The following is a 22,428-nucleotide window of genomic DNA, read 5'->3' on the forward strand; positions in this document are numbered from 1 at the left end:
TTCCTCCGCATGCTTTGCATAACGTCGATTCCAAGGTACGTGGAATCTGCCGAATTTTTTTCTGTTGATTGATTGATATGTGGGGTTTAACGTCCCAAAACCACTATATGATTATGAGAGACGCCGTAGTGGAGGGCTCCGGAAATTTAGACCACCTGGGGTTCTTTAACGTGCACCCAAATCTGAGCACACGGGCCTACAACATTTCCGCCTTCATCGGAAATGCAGCCGCCACAGCCATTTTTTTTTTGTGTGTTAGGCTCCTTAGCAAAATGTGCTATAGTCGTTCTTTCGGCTTCGTCGCTATTGGCGTAAGTGAACTGAGAACAATACCCTAAGTCTTATAAAGGTGTGGCTCTTCGCGCGCGTGATACAAAGTGCGGAGCAAATTAGGGACGCGGGAACTCGTAAGCTGTTGTCGCTTGGTGTAGAACAAGAAAATCTCGTATGATAATGCGAAAAAATGAAGTAAGAGAGAAATATGGAGAAAAAGACAGCAAAATTAGCATGAAAACTGATATAGAGAGAATTATTACAGAAAACGGGTCAAAATTGACAAAAACAGGAAAAGTGAAAAAAAGGAGGTAGGAAAAAATAGACAAACAAAGATGCCCAGATCCACATTTTTGGGGGGGCTTCGCCCTACTTCTTTTCGCTCAAACGATATCGTCTTCCAAGACGATTTCCAAGTAACAATAACCGTTTGAGATAGCGGGAAGGCAAGAAGGCAGAAGCAAGTGCCTAGGTTAACCACAAATTTTGTTCTGTGAAGCAGGACCTGTAGAAATTCTATCGTATCATAGTTCCCGCAGAAATCCTGCTTCAGTGAGTGTGTTTGCTTTACATTAAACATTTGGCTGGCGCATTGCTTGAAGAGGAATTCTTTCATTTCGTTCGACATATAGTGACAATACACAGCGCCATCATCTTAGCTATATTTAAAGGACCATAAAGCCACTAATAAAATCGGCCAACTGAGATGTCGAGAGATCAAGTTAGGGGCTAAGGGCACACGACAGCACGCAATTATCTCACTCCTCTTTTTAATCAGGCATTTCGCCGTGCTCCCGACCGGGTTGCAGAAATTAGGTGCCTTTTCTCATTTTCTAGCCACTACCACCACCACCCTTTTTGAATGTACCAATGAAAGGTCTCTCGGAAATGCCCGCGTGAAGGCACAGATGGAGAACATACTCAGAATAATGACACGAGTCTCGTATCGCAGAGCTGGCCTCTGTCAGAGCAGTCTCCTGAGGAGATATAATGCATTTTTTATAGGCAAGTAAACTGCAATGCATCAGCGCTGGAATGGCCCCGCTCGGAGGAAGTCAAAATTGATGCACTTATCAGAAAAATATCAGATGCATACTGGAAATCCCGGTTTGCACTGTCACAATGAAGCTGTTTAACTAAGGTTGCACAATACCTTCACTGAGGTGAACGAAGCGCAAACAATGACGCAAACACCATGTCTCTCGTCTTCGAAGGCAGGCAGAAACATCTAAAAGCCCGCAGGTCTGGTGGCCTTGGCCATCGAATACAAAGTCACCACGCTCTCTCACAGCAAAAGGGATACGATTCAGGTGACCTCTTTCCCAAGAAATGTGCACCCCCCATATAATGTTGCTAGACTTAAGACACGATCCCGCTCCCTCATTGACTATGCGCACAATAGCCTTGATCTCACTACTAACATAGATGTTGCACAGTGTGGATGCACCAATTCATTTGTAGCTGTTGTAGCTGATCCACATGGGACAATCTTCAGTTCAGCTTCAATAACACATGTCACGGTGGTGGCACTGAACAAGCTGCCCTCGCGCGAGCTATTATTGACCCCACACGGCCTCAGATCTACACTGACTCGATATCAGCAATCCAGCTCTCCTTATGTGGTCTAATTTCAAAAGAATTAGTGGTTATAATAAAGCAATGACCGCCTGATGCTTTTCACTCTATCACATGGTTCTCAGTGCACAAGAGCATCAGTTTACAGTTGGCCAAATCATTACCTGCCGTGGATGAGTGATATTTCGGTATGTTTGGCATACGACTGGACTAACTTTCCATTCAATTTGGGACAAGTGTATGCCCCTAAAGCACATGAACACGAAGCGAGTTTTCGTAACTTCATTCCATACTGTGGCGCTGACATACAAAGAAGTGGCTGCTGCGCACAATAGCTTAAGTTCTGACTGTACATTCCAGCAAACCCCACCCGAATTAGCTATTTCCTGACCAACTGTGACGTCTGACATTCCGCGATGGTCCCGATGTGCTAGACAATCCAGGTTGGAAGCATAACACCGACCCATTACTTCTTTTTTATGAAATAGATAAACACTGTCAGCTTCGGCGCAGAAAATTCCCGCTCCCGTACCCACTGCTTACCAGACCTCTATCTTCCCTGAGAATGTTACAAAGAAGATCTTTCCCGCTGAGAGGAAGGTTTGGTTGCTTGGCTCCGGACATCGATCCACACTGCCCCGAGTGCCATGAAGAGTATTCCTCGTCAGCTCACGTGCTCTGGCAGTGTTCCGTGTTACAAAGTGCCTCTTTCAATAAACAAGAGGACTGAAAAGAAGGCCTCAGAAATAGCGATGTTCATAAACAACGAAACATCATGATCCTCCGCCGATTCACGGTCCAAAGGGCCCACGAACGGGCGGAGTGTCACGGTCTTTGCATGCGACAATCAACTCCCATTCCAATAACGCCAATGTCTAGGTGTCCACTTCTGTTAAATATACTGTATTTTGTTTGAACATAGCAAAATGTATTTCTAAGAAGAGTGTCTATGTGATATACAGCTAAAGGGAAAGCAGTACATAACAAAGCCAAGTGAGGTATAGGTAATTTGAATCGTACAGTTTCAGTTAGGTGTAATGTTAGAATTGTGTAATAATTGTGAAATAGATGAGAAGAAAGTGAAGTGAATGAATAACCAACCTTCTGCTGACAGAGAATAAACCTGCGACTTTCGAAGTGTAGCAGGTCACCGGTGCGGTCCCTCCCACCAGCAAGTTGTTTTTTCGTCTATTTACTTTTTCTTTGCATTTATATCACAAATATTTCAATATACTTAAAACAGTACCATTCACAATCGCCTTACGTTCTTTGGCTTCATCATCTCCTGCATTTTTTTATGGTTGTGTCATTCAAAATAACGAGCCCAAGAAAATTTTCTTCATTTTTGCAGCTGACGGGTGACTTATACTACTCAGGTAAAACTGTGCAAGAAAACTTAGTTTATTACCGAAATGTTTATGTAGGACTTACATGGGATGAAGTGACGAAGAGATGTCCCCCTGGTGTGTACCCTGCATGCCACAATGCGGAAGACTCTGTGACTGTGTCCGGTCCCACCGAAGCTGTGGCAGAGATGGTCGCACAACTCAAAGCCGAGAACATTTTCGCTCGCAATGTTGACAGCTTGGACGTGGCCTTTCACAGCAAGCACGTCGAACATATTGGGCCTAGCCTTCTAGAAGAGCTGAAGAAGGTGACATACTTTAAATATAGCAATGACCTCTTGTATATGTTCCTGGAATATTCGAAAAGACGGAGTTGCAGTATATAGAACTGATGCAAAATTGCTGCCATCGGTTGGCCTTCATGTGCATAGGCAGCAAACTTGAGGCTCAGCGCGCGCAGTACGCAAGGCAACGTCTGTACAGGTATATGTCATTACGTATGCGTAAAGCCCATCAACGTCACGCGTGTATTGCCTAATAATCGCAATACCGGTCTATTGCTGCGTTTCCTTCTGCACACAGACAGGAACTCAGAATGCCGAAGGAAAAAAGGTTCGCCATAAATTTCGCCTCTTGTCATTTTTTCAAGCTGATTAAGTCTCCAACGTGTGCTCGGGCTACTGCTCCCAAAACGAGTCTTTGAGTTCTCTTTTGTAAGCAAAGAAGTTGTGCAATAGCATTTGTACTTGTGCTCTCACAAATTGCTGCTCACCAAAGCAACACAACTTTTGCATTGTTTTCACTAGCAGCCGTTTCCCAAGGTGTGGCGACTCATACGCTTCACGCAGAAGCCACCTTCACACAACGAGCTTTATCGAGGACGATTGCATGCCTGCATTTCGAATGTGCGTTTTTGGTCATTACGTTTCAATAACAGCACACGCTGAATTAGAAGCAAGTGCTCGTGATCGGTTCATTGTCAGAAGGGGGCGTCGGTAGTAAGACATATTTATTTGTCATTTTGTTTTCTCTTCTAGAGGGTGACCACCTGCCGTTCAGGGGGATGACCTATGCCGGACTGCGCAAGTTTTTCAAGCAGTCGTTGTCTTCGACACATTCAACGAAATTCATACACGTGCAATTAGTCGCGATAACGCTCGTTGCGAAAAAGTGTCATCTGCGTGAATCATACCAGTCGCTTTTGCTTGGTAAATGGCTGCTAGCAAAAACGTTGCCAATTTTGTCTTGCCCAGGTATGCAGCAGTTTGTGGGCACACAAGTAATAATGCTATTGCACCAATAATTTGCTTAGAATAGTGAACGTAAAGACGTCTTTCGGGAGCACTTGTTGGAAACGTCATCAGCTTGAAAAAAATAACAAGGGGAAAAATGTACCACTTACCACTTTTCTTTCCGCATTTAGAGTTCCTCTCTGTGTCCAGCAAGAACGCAGCAACACGTCAGCTTTTTGATGACGAGCCAATAGATGCCTCGCGTCAATACACTTAACGTATACGTAAATACGTGTACGCAAACGCGCGTGGCCTGCACGTACTGCGTGAAGCTCCGCCACTAACATGGCGGCTATGAGTGCGATGGCCGAGAGATTGCCACAATTTTGCATAAGATCTAAAGCAGATAGATTGATAGCGGGGTGTAGGTGGTTCATAAAGTCTTCATATGAACACCTGTGTTGTGTTATTTTCACAAAACTTTGAATAATCTACCATGACTCACACTCCCAAGTGTGGTCTGAAGTTGGAAGTACTTTTTAATTGTAATGATACTGCATGAGAGATTCAAGTTGGATTTTCCGGAAAATGTCTTCTTCTTAGTTACATAGGATAAACTTCTATAGGTTATTTCACACTTCTCGCAGTCTTATACAGCATGGAAATACTAGTCTTTGTTCACTAATGTTTACACGAAGTAAAAGAATGTCTTATGTAGTGTAGCTTGTCCCCCACTTTATATTCGTAAGCGCCGATTTGTCCTATGAAGCTGTAAATATTTGTTTATTGAGATGCAAGTGTGGATAAGAAAAACTACTTAAGCATTATCACTGCGTAATGCCATACGAATATAATGCAGCAAATTCGCTTGTCTATTTAGTAGTTAAAACATGCATATAGTGCAATATTCTTAGTCTTGATCAAATTCCTAGGCTGGTTGCAATCCGAATTATTCAGCGACAATACCTCCTGCCGTTACTATTGGGCACGAGATTCACCAGAGTCGCCGCCTGGCGGCGACTGGCTGACGAGGCAAAGCACACCTACCAACAGCACATGCGTGCAGTTGGTGCCTGTACAACTGTGGCACTGTAGTTCATTGATCACGGAAGGAGCCTTAGTTGTGTTTATCTGGCCGTAGAACCACTACATAGAAATATTACTATCACATAAAATTTGAAACATCGGTACGTAAACTGTACTTAAAACAGAGTAACAGCGCGCAACTGTGTGCCTAGATTTGAGAACGCTTCGAAGAGCCCAGACGTTGATAATTAATTCAGACGGTATGCCCTTTATATAATGCAGTATAATTTCACTTATCTTTTTTACATAGTCGTCAGCGTTTGTGTGGCATAGTTAGTGACCGATGGAATACAGTGGTCACTTTTTTGTCTAAAAAAAAGTCTTGCCCATTAACCAGTCTTTTTTTTGTAGCACTGTCATGCATGTAATCCAGCAATGAAAGCTTTCTGCAGAACGCTTATATAAGACTTTTGTATTTTTACTTCTGCAAGGACATACGCGTACACGTGATAGACGCAGCGTATAGCTCAAAGCGAGGTCCGTCACACTGTGCTTTCCTGACTAGACTCTACGACTGTCCCTCATTTCGTGGGAACAGAATGAAAGAAAAAAATTATATGCGTATAAGGTCTGAACGGTGTTACTGAACTAATTGCGCAGATATGCGCGCATTCTGCGATCTTTCTTTCTCTTTTTTTGTAGTATGCAGACGACAAAGATGTAAAGAAGCGGTTCAGTCACGCTACAGCAGTGCGTAGCAGACGGAACACAAGGTGACCAAGTTAAAAAAATATTGGCCCGAATCTACATGTTACACTGTAAATTTCGTCGAAAGACGATAGTCTTGCGTCTAGAGAGAGTGAACAAAACATTTCTTCGATGTTCTGCGCAAGAAAATTGGTGAATGATATTCTGCATGCGCTGCGTTAGAGTGCCTCGAGCGTGTGGCGGAGGCGAACGAGCGCATCTAGGCACGTTAGACACAAGTGCCATCTGTCAGTTATCTTCGAAAACGAAGGCGTGCAGCCAGCGGAGAAAGATACGCGCCAGTATCGGAGGTGATATGGTGTAGAACGCAAAGTGACGGGCAGGTGCCACCAACGTGACGTCGTAGCAAAGCGTTAGAAACACCTTTTTGAGCATCTCGTTGCACTGGCAGCGCTGCGCGATGAAACACTACATTCCTTAGAGTCACTTTTATTTTTATTTTTTTATTTTATTTTATTCATACTGTTAGCATACATGCCAAAACAGGAGTTGCTTATCTGGGCACACAAATTTCAAAAGTCAATGCAAAAGTGTAATATCCTACAATTTGACACAAAGAAAGCAAAAGCAATGCAAAAAAATAAATAAAAAATCCAACGCTCAATGCGCACCCTGCAGCATAACACGGCAGAACACAGGTGAGCAAGTGCGTGCCTTATCACAGCTCAGTTCAACATTTGAAACGCACATTCAAAATCTTTAACATTGTTACACAGTAGAACGTCATTCCGTAACTTATTCCATGTGTCAATAGCGGATACAATAAAAGAATTTTTTAACGATTTTGTGTTATGCTTCAGAGGTTTAATGTGTTTGGTGTGCTTTGTCCGTGAATGCGACGTGTCTAGAGTGAAAATTATTGTTATCTCTGTTTTGTAGATACCGTGGAATATCTGAAAAAAGAATTCCATGCTGTTGATATTCATTCTTTCGTGCAATGTAAGAATATGAGCCCTAGTTCTTAGACTTGTTACGGACTGCGTTCTACAATAGGAGTTAAAAATAAATCTTAAGGCTCTATTTTGAACCTGTTCACATTTAGCGATATTATTTTGCATATATAGCTTCCATATCGGGCATGCATATTCCAGCAACGGAAGTACTGTGGTTTTATATGCTATAAGTTTTACTTCAGGTGTCGCGTCACCAAGCCTCCGACGAAGCATCCAAAGCTTTTTTTTGCAATTTATCACAGATATAATCTATATGGCGGTTCCAGTTCAAGCTATCTGTGACGTAAACACCCAGGTATTTATATTCTGACACACGGCAGAGTGGTTTGTCATTTATGACGTAACGAAATAAAAGAGGCTTGGTTTTTCTTGTAATCGGCATAAAAAGTGTTTTGCTTGAGTTCAACACCATTTGCCACTTTTTCCACCAAGATTTGATTGATTTGTTGTGTTTAACGTCCCAAAACCACCATATGATTATGAGAGACGCCGTAGTGGAGGGCTCCGGAAATTTGGACTACCTGGGGTTCTTCAACGTGCACCCAAATCTGAGTACACGGGCCTACAACATTTCCGCCTCCATCGGAATTTTTCCACCAAGAGCCTATCATGCCCAGATGTTCATTAAGCTTTTCCTTGTCATGGTTCGATTCTGCCTTTGAATAGATGACTGTGTCATCAGCATAGTGCCTAATGAAAACATCGGGCGAGAAGCCGCTGTTCATATCATTGATATATAGTAAGAACAGCAGTGGCCCTATGACAGAGCCCTGCAAAACTCCTGAACCTACCGACTAGCTCGTGCTGTTTGTGCCCCTAATGCAATCCACTTGCTCTCTGTTTATCAAATAAGCCACTATTCAATTTATGAGCTCATCATTCTGCAGGATCGTGCTAAGTTTAGCAGCAATTTCGAATGTGGTATTTTGTCAATTGCTTTTCTGAAATCGAGAAAAATAATGTCAACTTGCCCTCTGTCATCTGAGATTTGACTAATGAAATGTGAAACCTCGCTCAGAATTGTCACTGTCGAGAAACCTCGCCTGAAACGATGTTGTTGTTCTGCCATTAGTTTGTGCTCTTCGAGAAATTCTGTTAAGTGCTTAGTAAGTACATGCTCCAGTGTTTTACAGCACGTGCTTGTGAAAGACACAGGCCTGTAGTTGTTTACACAGTCTTTAGCACCTCCTTTATGAATCGGTATGACCTTGGCACATTTCCAGTCATTAGGAACCTGTCCGTCACGCAAAGATTTTTTAAATATATCAGTGAGATAGTAAGAGCACCATTCAGCACACCTTTTTAAAAAGACATTCGGGATGCCATCTAAGCCAGTTGATTTCTTTTCATCAAGGTTCAGAAGAAGGTTACAAATGCCTTCCTGTGTAACGACAATATCAGGGATTGGCGAGGCAGGACAACCTAGGCTGAATTCCGGCAGTATACCGTCATCGTCCATAAAAATCAATTTGAAATAATCATTAAAAGTACAGGCTAACTGAAAACTATCGGTAACACTGCCGGTTTCTTTATTTAAATACACAGTATTCAATTTTTCTCTCGATAAATATCACCAAAATTGCTGCGGTGCTGTTTTAATAAACTGCGGTAAAGATTCATTCATGTATCGCTTCTTTGCGTCAGCCAGCTCAGCTCTGAACGACTAAGAGAACGTCGTGACGTCAGCCGGTCTGAGACTTTACTACTTTTTCGTTTTGCCCGCATGCGCCTTAGTTGTCGTTTCATGTGAATAATGTTTCGCCGAACCCATGGATTCATTCTTTGAACCTTTTTTTTCGGTCAGGTATGTATCGTTTTATTGGTGTGTGTACAGTTTTTTTAAACCTCTTTCACGCATCATCAACCGCTGAACTATCACATACAGCAATGCGCTTAAAATCTTCATAATCAATGTCAAAAAATTCCAGAATTGAAACATCATCAGCTCTAGAGTAATCGAGCATTAGTACAGACTTTGTGGCTTGCGCTTCATGACGCATGCCCAAAAGCTGAAGAATCAACATACTGTGATCTGAAATACCGCCCATCACTTCACAAGTGTACTTTCGTTCAGCCAGTGATGCACTCAAAAATACAAGATCAAGTAAAGAGCCACTCTTTTTGTGTACTCGTGTGCACTTCTGTACAACTTGAACCACACTGAGTGAGAACACTTCATCTAGGAGAGCTCGGGACGGTAATACATCAGCCTGACCCGCTTTATACTCCACCCAGTTAATATGCGGAAGAATAAAATCCCCGGCCATTACAACTTTTCTTTTTGAAATCTGAAATTCGCTATGTAAGAAGTTATTGAAAGCTAGCACGTAGTCTTCCGAAGAATCGGGAGGACGATACACTGCAATGAATGTGAACGAACTGCCATATAAAGTCATGTCACATGCAATACATTAAATTTCAGGTGGCGAAGAACGTTCTGTGGACTCAGTTGATCTTTTACAGATAATCGCAACACCACCACCCCTAGATCCGCGATATCCACGATAAGCTGTATAGTTTGGAGGAAGAAACTCGCAATTTTAAATGCATTTATTAAACCAAGTCTCAGTAACAATGAGTACATCTGGTTCATGCTCGAGCGAAACATGTTCAATGGCTGAAATTTTATTCAAGACGCTGCGCGCGTTCAGATTCATAACCATCACTGCATTCGGAGTAGTGCCCACGTTCCTGGATTTTCATATGGTTTGAAGATTATCAGCAACTAAGCATGGCTACCGTGAAGTGGTGTTTTCGTCCCAGAAATATACATCCCTGTTCACGTAAAGTTTGTCATGAACAAGGAAGGCGCACGCGCGCATGGCTTCGTTTTTCTTCTTTTGCACTCTCCCAAGGGCACTTGCGACAATAAAGTACGCGCTTTGAAAAGTCTTCACACACCGAAACACCTGTTCCTTTAAATTTCGAACACTTCATAAAGATATCGCTCTTTTCTTTGGAGTTGTGTAAGCGAAATATTACAGGCCTGGAACGGTCTCGCTTTTTTCCCCAAGTCGATGTATGCGTTCTACACTACACGGGCTCACACCTATTACAGAAAAAAACTTTTGGTTTACAATTTCAAACAGTTCATCGGCTGATTCATTTGGTCTCTCAGGAAGACCATACACGATCAAATTATTTCTTCGTTGCTGATTTTCCAGATCGTCGACCCTCCGGGAAAGCACAGCCACTTCCTCAGTTAAAGCAGAAACCGCTTCTTTAGTTTCAGTTAATTTTGGAAGTGATGACTCAATCATAGACTGTCGTCCTTCAATTTTTTTTATGACGCTGCCATTCTCTTTTACTTCCTTCTGAAGCGCACGTTGATCACGTTGTATATCAGCAAGTGTCCTTGTCTGTTCTTTCAATGTTTGCAAAATTTGTTAATTTTTTTCTTCAAGTACAACGGGACCGGGGTTTGTCTCAATATCACCGCTCCTAGCCAAATTCAGCAACACAGACCAGCAATCACAAGATAGAGACAACAGTGTGTTGGGGCACAGCATGACTATAAGAAATAGTTCATCGCTTTGAAAACATGACAAGCACCGTCTCACCTGTAAACAAGCAAAGACGAGCGTATTTGAGGTCATGCTTTGGTGGATGCCGTGCCCGCAACTGAGTCCGTGTGGATCCGAGGTGTTCCTAATGTACGGTTGAGGGGCGTGCGCATCAATCTTTGATTGGGCCCCGTAGTCACAGCATGGCTCGTCGATGACGTAGGCTGCTGGCTCCAGGGGAACCGCATGAATGCGTCCGCTTGTTGAAAGATGTTCGACGGAGTAAAACACTTGGCAAAGTCGTGCAGCTTGCAGAAATGATAATCGGAATCTGTAAACAAGCAAAGACCAGCGTATTTGAGGTCATGTTTTGGTGAGTGCCGTGCCCGCACTGAGTCCGTGTGGGTACGAGGTGTTCCTTATGTACGGTTGCGGGGCGTGCACATCCATCTTTGATTGGGCCACGTAGTCCCAGCATGGCTCGTCGATGACGTAGGCTGCTGGCTTCAGGGGACCCGCATGAATGCGCCCGCTTGTTGAAAGATGTACGGAGTAAAACACACTTGGCAAAGTCGTGCTGCTTGCAGAAATGATAATCGGAATCTGTAAACAAGCAAAGACGAGCGTATTTGAGGTCATGCTTTGGTGAGTGCCGTGCCCGCAACTGAGTCCGTGTGGATCCGAAGTGTTCCTTATGTACGGTTGAGGGGCGTACACATCCATCTTTAATTGGGCCACGTAGTCACAGCATGGCTCGTCGATGACGTAGGCTGCTGGCTCCAGGGAAACCGCATGAATGCGTCCGCTTGTTGAAAGATGTTCGACGGAGTAAAACACTTGGCAAAGTCGTACAGCTTTCAGAAATAATAATCGGAATCTGTAAACAAGCAAAGACCAGCGTATTTGAGGTCATGTTTTGGTGAGTGCCGTGCCCGCACTGAGTCCGTGTGGGTACGAGGTGTTCCTTATGTACGGTTGCGGGGCGTGCACATCCATCTTTGATTGGGCCACGTAGTCACAGCATGGCTCGTCGATGACGTAGGCTGCTGGCTTCAGGGGACCCGCATGAATGCGTCCGCTTGTTGAAAGATGTTGGACGGAGTAAAACACACTTGGCAAAGTCGTGCTGCTTGCAGAAATGATAATCGGAATCTGTAAACAAGCAAAGACTAGCGTATTTGAGGTCATGCTTTGGTGAGTGCCGTGCCCGCAACTGAGTCCGTGTGGATCCGAGGTGTTCCTTATGTACGGTTGAGGGGCGTGCACATCCATCTTTGATTGGGCCACGTAGTCACAGCATGGCTCGTCGATAACGTAGGCTGTTGGCTCCAGGGGAACCGCATGAATGCGTCCGCTTGTTGAAAGATGTTCTACGGAGTAAAACACACTTGGCAAAGTCACGGTGCTTGAAGAAATGATAATCGAAATCTGTAAACAAGCAAAGACGAGCGTTTTTGAGGTCATGCTTTGGTGAGTGCCGTGCCCGCAACTTGTGTCTGCCTCTTCTAGTATAGAGGCAGACATAGAGAACATTGAAGCGTTGCTGCGGCGCCTCAGATATGCGCAATATTTGCTTTTTAATTGACAATCGCACAACTATGAACGGTAAACCTTGAGCAATATTGTTGGGATTTGTGGTTTGGCTGGCCGTTTGGTGCCGTTTGAGGTATTGTTAGGGCAGACAAACAGACAATTGTCCAGACAGACAGATAGACAGACAGACCGAAAGTTTTCCGTGCAAGGTTCCAAAAAAGACTATTGTCTTTAAAACAACGCAGCAAAGGCGTGATTTAGTGCGAAAGCGTGGACAGAGTCACCGAGGGCGAGCACCCCTGTGAAAGGCAGAATGCGGTTTACTCGCGGGTATGTTAACGTTGCAAAGGCGTCGTGCACTGAGCCAATAGAAAAGAGAGAGCATATATACTAACAGTAGACTTTATCAACGCATTTTATCCGCCGACAATCGGCTAAGACCACACGCAACGAAGCGCCGCTGCGTGTTTTTGTGTGCGCGTCGCCAACCGCCTATCCACCTTTGTGCGGGAACGGTGCTGCCTCCTATAACCCCTTATCGCCGTGAATAGCGTCTACTTCTATTGTCAAAGCCTCCCATTACTTCAAGTTGAAAGCCATCATGTACTGGTGATGGTGGAGGCAGATTGAGAATGCACTTCAGCGTGTCCTCGCCTTGTTCAAGGAGACAACCCCCTGACTCCCTACTTTAGGCAGTTGCGATCAATGTCTACGGCTCATATCTTCTCGCAATACACGCGGGAGTCAAACTAATGAGGTGAACTACGCCCCTGCAGCGTTATGTAGTACCGTCATAGCTTATCACATAGCTTAATATGATGGGCAACCGAGACACTTCAGTGGCGTCGTGCTCTTTACAGCACATCTAGGAAAACACAGGAAATGCTCACAGGACCCTTATTTCAGTGGCACACGCATCCGAAAGGGACAGTTGCGATGACGCAACTCCAGAAATACCAATTATTTAACGTGTATTTATTATTGTTGTTAAGGCGTTTATTAGCCGGCACACAACGAGCATACACAATGGCGACAGTAACGGCCAAGCACGGGCTCTCAGTGGGAGCGGTGTTCTTTTTGGGTAGGCGCACTAGAAGGAACTTGAGAGTTCGACCAATTTCTGAGTTCTGAAGCATCTCTACAATTACTCCGGGGTCGAAGAGGGAGCCACCTGGCGACCTAACAGTTTGTCTCTATGAGCGGGTCATAGTAAGCCTTCAGGTGCTCCACGTTGACTATGTCGCACCCGCGGCGGTGCATGACAGAAGAATGATCAATTGGTTGGATCAGATAGTTGACCGGAGATGTCTGCTCGACGACGCGGTATGGCCTTCGTATTTCGGGAATAGTTTGGAAGAAAGGCCAGCTACGGAGGTCGTGATCGAGAGACATACAAGAGAACCAGGAAGGAACGTGGGCTCAGAAGTGGCGTAGCCGTCAGGAATACTCTTCTGCTGCTCTTGCTCATGCGTCGTAAAAGCCTTGGAAAGCTCTCGACGCTCTTCAGCAAGCCTGGCTGTCTCAGAAATAGGTGCACACTGAGATGGAACCGCTGTAAACGGGAGTATTGTGTCGATGGTGTGTGACGGGTGCCTTCCGTACAGCAAGAAGAAAGCTGAAAACCCAGATGTGCTCTGAGGAGCGGTGTTGTAGGCGTAGGTGACGAAGGGCAGTATAGTATCCCAACTCATGTGGTTGGTGCCGACGTACATCGAAAGCATGTCGCCGAGGGTGCGGTTAAAGCATTCGGTTGAGACCATTCGTCTGCGGGTGGTAAGCAGTAGTTTTGCGGTGGACAGAATGGCACTCCGTGAGAAAGGCTTCGACGACTTCTGACAAAAAGACACGGCTTCGATCGCTGAGAAGCTGCTGAGGTGGACCGTGGTGCAGTATGAATCGATGCAGTAGAAAGGACGCAACATCACGCGCGGTAGCCACAGGAATAGCGGTAGTTTCATGTATCGTGTTAAATGATCTACGGCGACGATGGCCCAGCGGTTACCAGCCGACGTCAGAGGAAGTGCTCCATACAAATCAATACCTATGCACCCAAATGGACGCTCGGGGCACGGTAACGGTTTCAGACTGGCTGGCGACATGTGTGCTGACAGTTTGCGGCGTTGGCAAGTGAGGCAGGAGCGAACGAACTGCTGCACGTAGCGGTACATCGCGCCAGAAGTAGCGTTGTCGAATGCAATGGTAGGTTTTGAATACCCCAGAGTGTGCGCATTGCGGATCGGAATAGAAGGATTCACATATGTCCGACCGCAGACTGCGGAGTATCACGAGTAACCACTGCCGGCCATCGGCGTCGTAATTGCGTTGGTGTAGGAGGCCGTCACGGATGGCGAAATGGCGAGCTCGACGACGCAAGCCACGCGTGAATGGCGTTGAGGACGGATCAGAGAGCAAGTCGATAAGCGGGGCGATCCAATTATTCTTTCGCTGTTCGGTAGCAATGATGTCAACATCAATGGCAGAAACAGCAAACGAGGATACTGAGCAGAGAACGTCACCTTCAGGCAGAGGGAAGCGCGAGAGGGCGTCGGCGTCAGCATGCTCGCGTCCGTTGCGGTACAGCACGCGGATGTCGTAGTCTTGTAAGCGAAGAGCCCGACGGGCGAGACGGCCTGGGGGATCCTTCAATGATGAAAGCCAGCATACTTCATGATGGTGGGTGACGACATCAAATGGGCGAATATACAAATAAGGTCGAAACTTTGTAAGGGCTCAGACAATCGCCAGGCACTCTTTCTCCGTGATGGTGTAGTTTGTCTCGGCTCTCGTGAGCGTACGGCTTGCATATGCTACAACATAATAAGGGAATCCGGGTTTGCGCTGCGCCAGAACAGCGCAGAGGCCTACACCGCTGGCGTCCGCGTGCACCTCCGTTGGGGCCGTAGGGTCGTAGTGACGTTGAATGGAAGGAGACGTCAACAAATGGCGGAGCTTCGCGAACGCGTCGTCGCACTCGGACGACCATGAATTGAGGGGTCCGTTACTCCCAAGGAGCTTCGTCAGCGGTGATATGATCGTGGCAAAGTTTCGTATGAAGTGTTGGAAGTATGAGCATATGCCCACAAATCTATGCAGTTTTTTGACAGACGCAGACTTCGACCATGGCCGTAAGCTTGGCTGGGTCAAGAATAACGCCATCCTTGGACACGACGTACTCTAGTAGGGTGAGTTGCCGTGCTGCAAAGCGGCACTTCTTCAGATTTAGTTGCAAGCCGACATTGCTCACACGTGCGAAAACTTCTTTCAGACATTGGAGATGCGCGGAGAAATCTGGAGCGAAGCTAACAACGTCATCGAGGTAACACAAGCACGTTTGCCATTTCAAGTTGCGCAGAACGGTGTCCATCATGCGCTCACAGGTTGCAGGTACATTAGATAGACCAAACAGCATGACGGTGAATTCGTACAAACGGTCGGGTGTGATGAACGCAGTCTTCGGTCGAGCATCATCAGCCATGGGTGCTTGCCAGTACCCCGAGCGCAGATCGGGAGAAGAAGAAATTGGGCTCCATGAAAGCTGTCAATTGCGTCATCGATGCGCGGCAGTGGGTAAACATCCTTGCGAGTGATCCTATTGAACCGTCTGTAGTCCACACAGGACTACACAGAATTTTTTCTTCGCAACAAGAACACCAGGAGACGCTCATGGACTGTCCGAGGGCCGAATAATGTCGTGTCGGAGCATACCATCCACCTGCTCATTAATTTCTCTACGTTCAGCAGGCGACATGCAGTAGGGACGTTGCCGTAATGGTGGATGGGCACCAGTGTCGATACGATGCGTAACAGTGGATGCGCGACCGAGAGAACTTCGCCCAACATCGAAAGAAGAACGATATTCTCGCAACAGGTCCAGGAGCGGGGATTGCTGTACCGACGGAAGGCTGTCATCAATGTAGGGGTCAAATACATCAGGAGATGATAGATCAGAAGTGGAAACCGCACTGATGGTACGCGAATTGGGACAACGCGAGTCATCAGGTACGTCCAGAACTTGTGTGTCATCCACTGGTTTCACTCTGCTGAGACGTTCCCCTCGAACCAAAGTAACAGCGTACGGGGATGGGTTGGTCACAAAAATAGCGGCATTGCCCTGGGTGATTTGCACGGTCACGAAAAGTACTAGCAACCCTTTCCTTCGGCAATTACGGTTGGATGGCGAAACGAGTGCAATTGTGTCGGAGAGACCAGCGCAGTAGACACATACACGCATCGTCGAGCTTGGAGGCACTATGGTATCGTCTTTCACGAGAATCTTGCTCAGTTTCGAGGGACAGACCTTCAGGCGTCAAATGCGAGAAGGGTGAGAGTTCAATTTCGGCGGTGGCACAATGGATGACGGCGTCGTTGCGGGAGAGAAAATCCCATCCTAAGATGACTTCATGAGAGCATGCAGGAATGATGATGAATTGGCCAACATACAGAACGTCCTGAACGACAACGCGAGCTGTATACCCTGCTGTAGGATGGATACAATGCGAACCAGCAGTACGAAGGGACAACCCGGAAATTGGCGTCGTCACTTTTCGAAGCAAGTGGCAAAGAGTTTCATTTATAACGGTTACTGCAGCACCAGTGTCAATAAGAGCAGATGCATGAACACCGTCCACAAGTACGTCAATGCATTAGATGGGCGGCTCTGAGGGCTTTCACAATGCGATAGCGTTGACTTCCTTGCCTCGGGGACTGCGACGACTAGTTTCCCCGCTCGTGAGCAGCTGAACTTGGCCGCATGGGGGACGGAGAACGACGTCGTGGAGATGGTGACCTTCGAGAAGATGGAGCTAGGCGAGACGGCGGTGGCATAGGCGGCGTTTCGTCGTGATAGGTACGCCTGATCTGGCCAGTAACAGGCGATGAGATATGGGGCGTCTGTACGCGAGTGCAATAACGTGCTACGTGGCTGGCGTAACCGCAGGCAAAGCAAACGGGCCGTTTGTCGGGTGTCGCCATCGGTTCGCCGGGTAGGTCTTGTCCATGACGCAAGAGCCTATGGACGGAACGGTGGCTGGAAAGGCTGCAAGGTGGGCTGGAGCTGAGTCTAAGAGGTCACGTCAACATACGTAGCCGGCATACCCGCTGCAAAAGACGGAGGTCGTGCGGCAGCTTCGGCGTAAGTCATTGGGGCGGGCGCTTGAACGACTGGAGATGGCCTGGCGACCACTTGAGCGTAACTTGGGGGCGCAGGGGCCGGAAGCTGTTGTAGGTGGTACGCAGGCATGACCTTCGCTATTTCCTGCTCAATTCCTCGGCGGATGGGCGGAAGAATGGTAGTGGCCGATTGTTGAGCAGTGGGTGGGTGGGCAATGGGCAGGAGAGAGAACTGCCGCGTGATTTCCTCACGTATGAAAGACTTGAGGTCTGCCAGCAGCGCCACCTGATCACAGCTCGCCTCCAAGCCAGCAAGCCCTGCATTTCGTGGTGTGGGGCGACGGGTCATCGAACGCTGCCGGTGGAGCTCCTCGTAGCTCTGGCACAGCGTGATGATCTCAGCCACTGTGCCTGGGTTTTTGGCAGGCAGCGTTGTGAAGGCATCATCGTCAATGCCTTTCATGGAGTTCCGGTTCTTGTCTGATTCAGACATGCTGTCATTGAATTTCTTGCACTAGTCCAATACATCTTTAATGTAACTAGTGAATAATTCACCGGCCTGCTGAGCGCGTTCGCGTAAGCGCTGCTCGGCTTGCAGCTTACGAACGGCAGGGCGGCCAGAAACGTTAGTGATAGCAGCCTTAAAATTAGACCAGGTTGCGAAATCGGAGGCGTGGTTGTTGCACCACAGACTTGCAACGCCCGCAAGGTAAAACACCAAGTTTGTCAACTTCCCGTCCTCGTCCCATTTGTTGGGGACGCTCATGCACTCGTAAACGGCGAGTCAGTCCTCCACGTCAGTGCCTTCGGCGCCAGTGGAGATGGGTGGATCGCGGATCCTGGGGGCACTGGGACAAGCGGGCGACACGGGAGGAGGTGTTTGCTGGGTACGTGATCGTAGCTCCAAGGGCATCGAAAGAGATCGTAACACTCTCCACGAATTTGTTAAGGCGTTTATCAGCCGGCACACAGCGAGAATACACAATGGCGACAGTAACGGCCAAGCACGGGCTCTCAGCGCGAGTGGCGTCCTTTTTGGGTAGACCCACTAGAAGGCACTTGAGAGTTCGACCAATTTCTGATTTCGGAAGCTTCTCTACATTGTCAAAGTTAAAACCTCCGATTGAAGCCGGGCACCATTCAGTTTGTCCACTACGCAAAACATTCCCATGCTCAGCGCCTTTTTAAACTCATTCATTCGACCCTCAGCTTCTTGAAAGAATACATGTCACGATTACTGCATTGAGAAGGTTAAGAAGGTGAATTCTTGCTCAAGATTACAGCATTGCAAACTTCGATGAAAAAAAAGAATTTACTACCCAGGAGGAGTTGCCATGTAAAGGAAGTTTTTAAGGTATGAATAGGATAATAATTTTAATATTGTTGCGTATATGCTCGAAGAAAAAGAAGCGTATACGGTGAACGCACTTGTCGCCGAGAGCGAGAGAAGAAGAAGAGGATCAGGAGGATCGTTACCCAGTCGGCCGCTTCTAAGCTGCCCCTCGCGACCTAATAAACGGCCCCTTTCAACGTCTACCAGTCTCTTTCAAACTTAACAGAGTGGTGGAGGAGCTGGGTAAGCGCTTCAACTACGGAACGATCACTGCCACAGCTTCGACGAAGCCGTCGACTTGCCGGTCTCCCACCATCTGCCGTGAGTGACTTCGACATGCCCGAAGAAGCAGGCGTTTCCAGGACGGCACCATCTGGCCCGCTTCCATACTACCGAGTTCCACCGCCCTTCGGAGGAAAAGCCGAAGAAGATGTCGACGCCTGGCTCACCAAGTACAAACGTGTGGGCAATTCCAACGGTTGGGATGCAGCCGCTATGCTAGCCAACGTAGTGTTCTCCCTGACCGACACCGCACTGCTATGGTACGAGAACCACGAAGACGCACTCACGACGTGGGATCTTTTTGTTGAAGAGCTCAGGGCGTGTTTCGGCGACTCGGTTGCACGAAAGAAGTGGGCTGAGCAAACACTGTCGCAACGGGCACAGCTACCAGGTGAGACATGCACCACTTACATAGAAGAAGTGTTAAGGCTGTGCAAGGTGGTCTGTGCTACCATGTCGGAAGAGGACAAAGTTGGGCATCTGCTGAAGGGGATTGCTGAGGACGTGTATAATTTTCTAATTGGAAAAGAAAGCCTCAGTTCTGTGTCTGACGTCATTCAGCATTGCCGAACGTTTGAAACGCTCGAGATGCGTCGAATTGCGCCGAAGTTTGGTCGGCTGGCTAACGTTACAACTGCTGCCAGTGTGGACACGAATCCTGGCCTCGACCTTTTCTCTACCATTCGACAGATTGTTCGTGAGGAACTGTCGCACCGAGAAATGTCGTGTTCGACAGCTGACCATCGCGAGTTGTGTCTGCCACGTGAGGCTATGGATGTGCCTCCTTTGACCCAATGGCAACCGACGATGAGCGCGGCAACTGTGGAGTACAGCCCAGCCCCACAGTCAAGAATGACAACCAGATTTCCCGCGTCGCGGTATGACCGACGCTCTCAGCGCATGCCTCCTCGACGCCCGACGTCTCGGTACGATGCACCCAACCAGTACATCCGTCACACAAGAGCAAATGATGACGCTGTATTCATCGACGAGCGACCGACGTTTCGACCTCGGCCGGTGTGCTATTCCTGCGGTGTGCCAGGCCACATATCGCGATTTTGCAACCGTCGGGTGACTCCTCGGTATCACCAACCATGTCATTTTTCACGACCCTTCGAACAGCCTCATGGTGTCCGGCGGCCGGCCCACATACCACCTGATGACAACTATCGGCCCAGCAACTTCCGCAACTACTCCCCGGCATCTGACAGGAGTTTAACGCCCCCACCGCGACCTCGTGGTCATCGTTCTCCTTCACCGCTGCGTCGCAAAGCGCCCTCTTCGCGACCGGAAAACTAGCCAGCGCGGCCAATGGGGGTGAGGTCGCTGGAAACGTGCTACTAAGAGAAATACCTCCTGTGTGTATGTTTAAAAACAAAGTGCGTGTTTTGGTGGATCACGTGCCTGTGATGGCGTTGGTGGACACAGGTGCAACGATTTCCGTGATGAGTGGTTCTTTTAAAGACGTGTTAGGGCGGAAAGTTGTTTTTACCTGGGATGAAACTTCGACGTTCTGTGGAGTGAGTGGAGAGCCATTGCGCCCTATTGGTGTGTGTAGTGCTGAGGTATTTTTGGGAGGCCTTATGATAACGACAGAGTTTGCGATTATTCCTCGGTCGACACATGATGTCATTCTCGGCATGGACTTCTTGCGAGAATGTGGTGCCACTGTAGACTGTCGCACGGGGAAAGTCTTTGTGAGTGGCCAGATGCCTTCAGAACTTCTGGAAACTCCAGCGAATGACCAAACTACGCTGTGTGTCTGTGGCGATACGTTCATACCTGCGTTGTCTACCGTACGTGTTCCTGTTGTTTGTCGCGGCGCTGATTCTGAGAGCTTCGACGCGAGCGTAGAACCAATGCACATAAACTGCATGAAGAAGAATGTGTTGGTTCCCCATTGTGTGGTGTCGATTGATGGCGGAAGAACTGGTCTATGGACTGTAAACTGTTCCTCTGAGCCCGTGACCCTACCCAATGGTTTGAAATTAGCTTCCGTCAGCAAAGAACACGCGACCTTATCAGTGGTCGAGCTCACAGACGTGCCGGAAGAACGTGACGGAACTGGTTGTCACAATTTAGACGGGGCGCTTATGGCAACGATAAATAAGTCGCTTAGCTCAAGCGAGCGCCGAACTTTAATGAATGTGCTGTTGAAGCACGTTTCGGTATTTGACTTTGCGCAGAAGGGCAAAGTAATCCCTATCCCCATGTCTCGAACGCGCCATACCATCAACACTGGCGCGGCAAGTCCGATTCGCCAAAAACCGTATCGTGTTTCCCCGTCAGAAAGACAAATTATCAACGACCAAGTGCAGGAAATGATGCAAAAGGGAGTGGTACAAGAGTCAGCCAGTCCGTGGGCAGCACCGGTAATCCTTGTTAAGAAGAAGGATGGATCTTGGAGATTTTGCGTCGACTATCGCCGACTGAATGCCGTGACTAAAAAGGACGTATACCCGCTGCCCCGTATAGAGGACGCAATAGACTGCTTACATTCGGCCTCTTATTTTTCCTCCGTAGACTTACGATCCGGTTATTGGCAAATTCCGATGCACCCAGAGGACAAGGAAAAGACTGCCTTTGTAACCCCTGATGGGCTCTATGAATTCAACGTAATGCCATTTGGACTGTGCAATGCACCGGCAACCTTCGAGAGGTTTATGGACACCATTTTGCGTGGCTTGAAGTGGAACATTTGCATGTGCTACCTCGACGACGTCATCATCTTTGGCCGCACGTTCAGTGAACACAACTCTCGTCTGGATACTGTTTTGAACTGCATCCGAAACGCTGGCCTAATTTTAAACTCGAAGAAATGCCACTTCGGAGACCGCCAGACGCTTGTGCTCGGGCATCTCGTTGACAAGGATGGCATCCGCCCTGACCCCCAGAAAACAGCAGCAGTTGAGGCGTTCAATGCGCCGCGTTCTGTCAAGGAGCTTCGTAGTTTCCTGGGGCTTTGTTCGTACTTCCGCCGCTTTATCCCGAAGTTTGCCGACGTGGCGTATCCTCTCACATGCCTCTTACGAAAGGACAATTCCTTTGAGTGGACTCCGGAGTGCGATTCTTCATTCCGTCAATTGAAGTTTTTGCTGACGTCACGACCCGTCCTTCAGCACTTCAGTCCTTCTGCTCCGACAGAGCTTCATACGGATGCTAGCGGCATAGGTATTGGCGCCGTCCTAGTACAACGTTACGGCGACCGCGAACACGTCATCGCATACGCAAGTCGCTCCCTAAGCAGGCCGGAACAAAACTACACTGTTACGGAACAAGAATGCCTGGCGGTATTATTTGCAATTCAGCGGTTTAGATCTTACCTGTACGGACGCCCATTCACAGTCGTAACCGACCACCACTCTTTGTGTCGGCTTGTCAACCTTCGTGACCCTTGTGGTCGCCTTGCGCGCTGGGCACTCCGGCTACAAGAATACAGTTTTACCGTCGCTTACAAGAGTGGTCGTCGACATGCTGACGCGGGCTGTCTTTCGC

The 22,428-nt window shown here is 47.6% G+C and overlaps 1 protein-coding gene across 1 annotated transcript in view; it reads left to right on the plus strand.

Moving 5' to 3' along the window:
- LOC119179100 (fatty acid synthase) overlaps nt 1-22,428 on the plus strand; it is a 123,467-nt gene that overhangs the window by 46,337 nt on the left and 54,702 nt on the right. The window contains exon 9 of the mRNA XM_075870088.1: nt 3,273-3,502. Coding sequence (XP_075726203.1) covers nt 3,273-3,502 — 230 coding nt within the window. The remainder of the gene's footprint in view (nt 1-3,272; nt 3,503-22,428) is intronic.

Source organism: Rhipicephalus microplus, chromosome 7 (assembly GCF_043290135.1).
Source record: "Rhipicephalus microplus isolate Deutch F79 chromosome 7, USDA_Rmic, whole genome shotgun sequence".
NCBI lineage: Eukaryota > Metazoa > Arthropoda > Arachnida > Ixodida > Ixodidae > Rhipicephalus > Rhipicephalus microplus.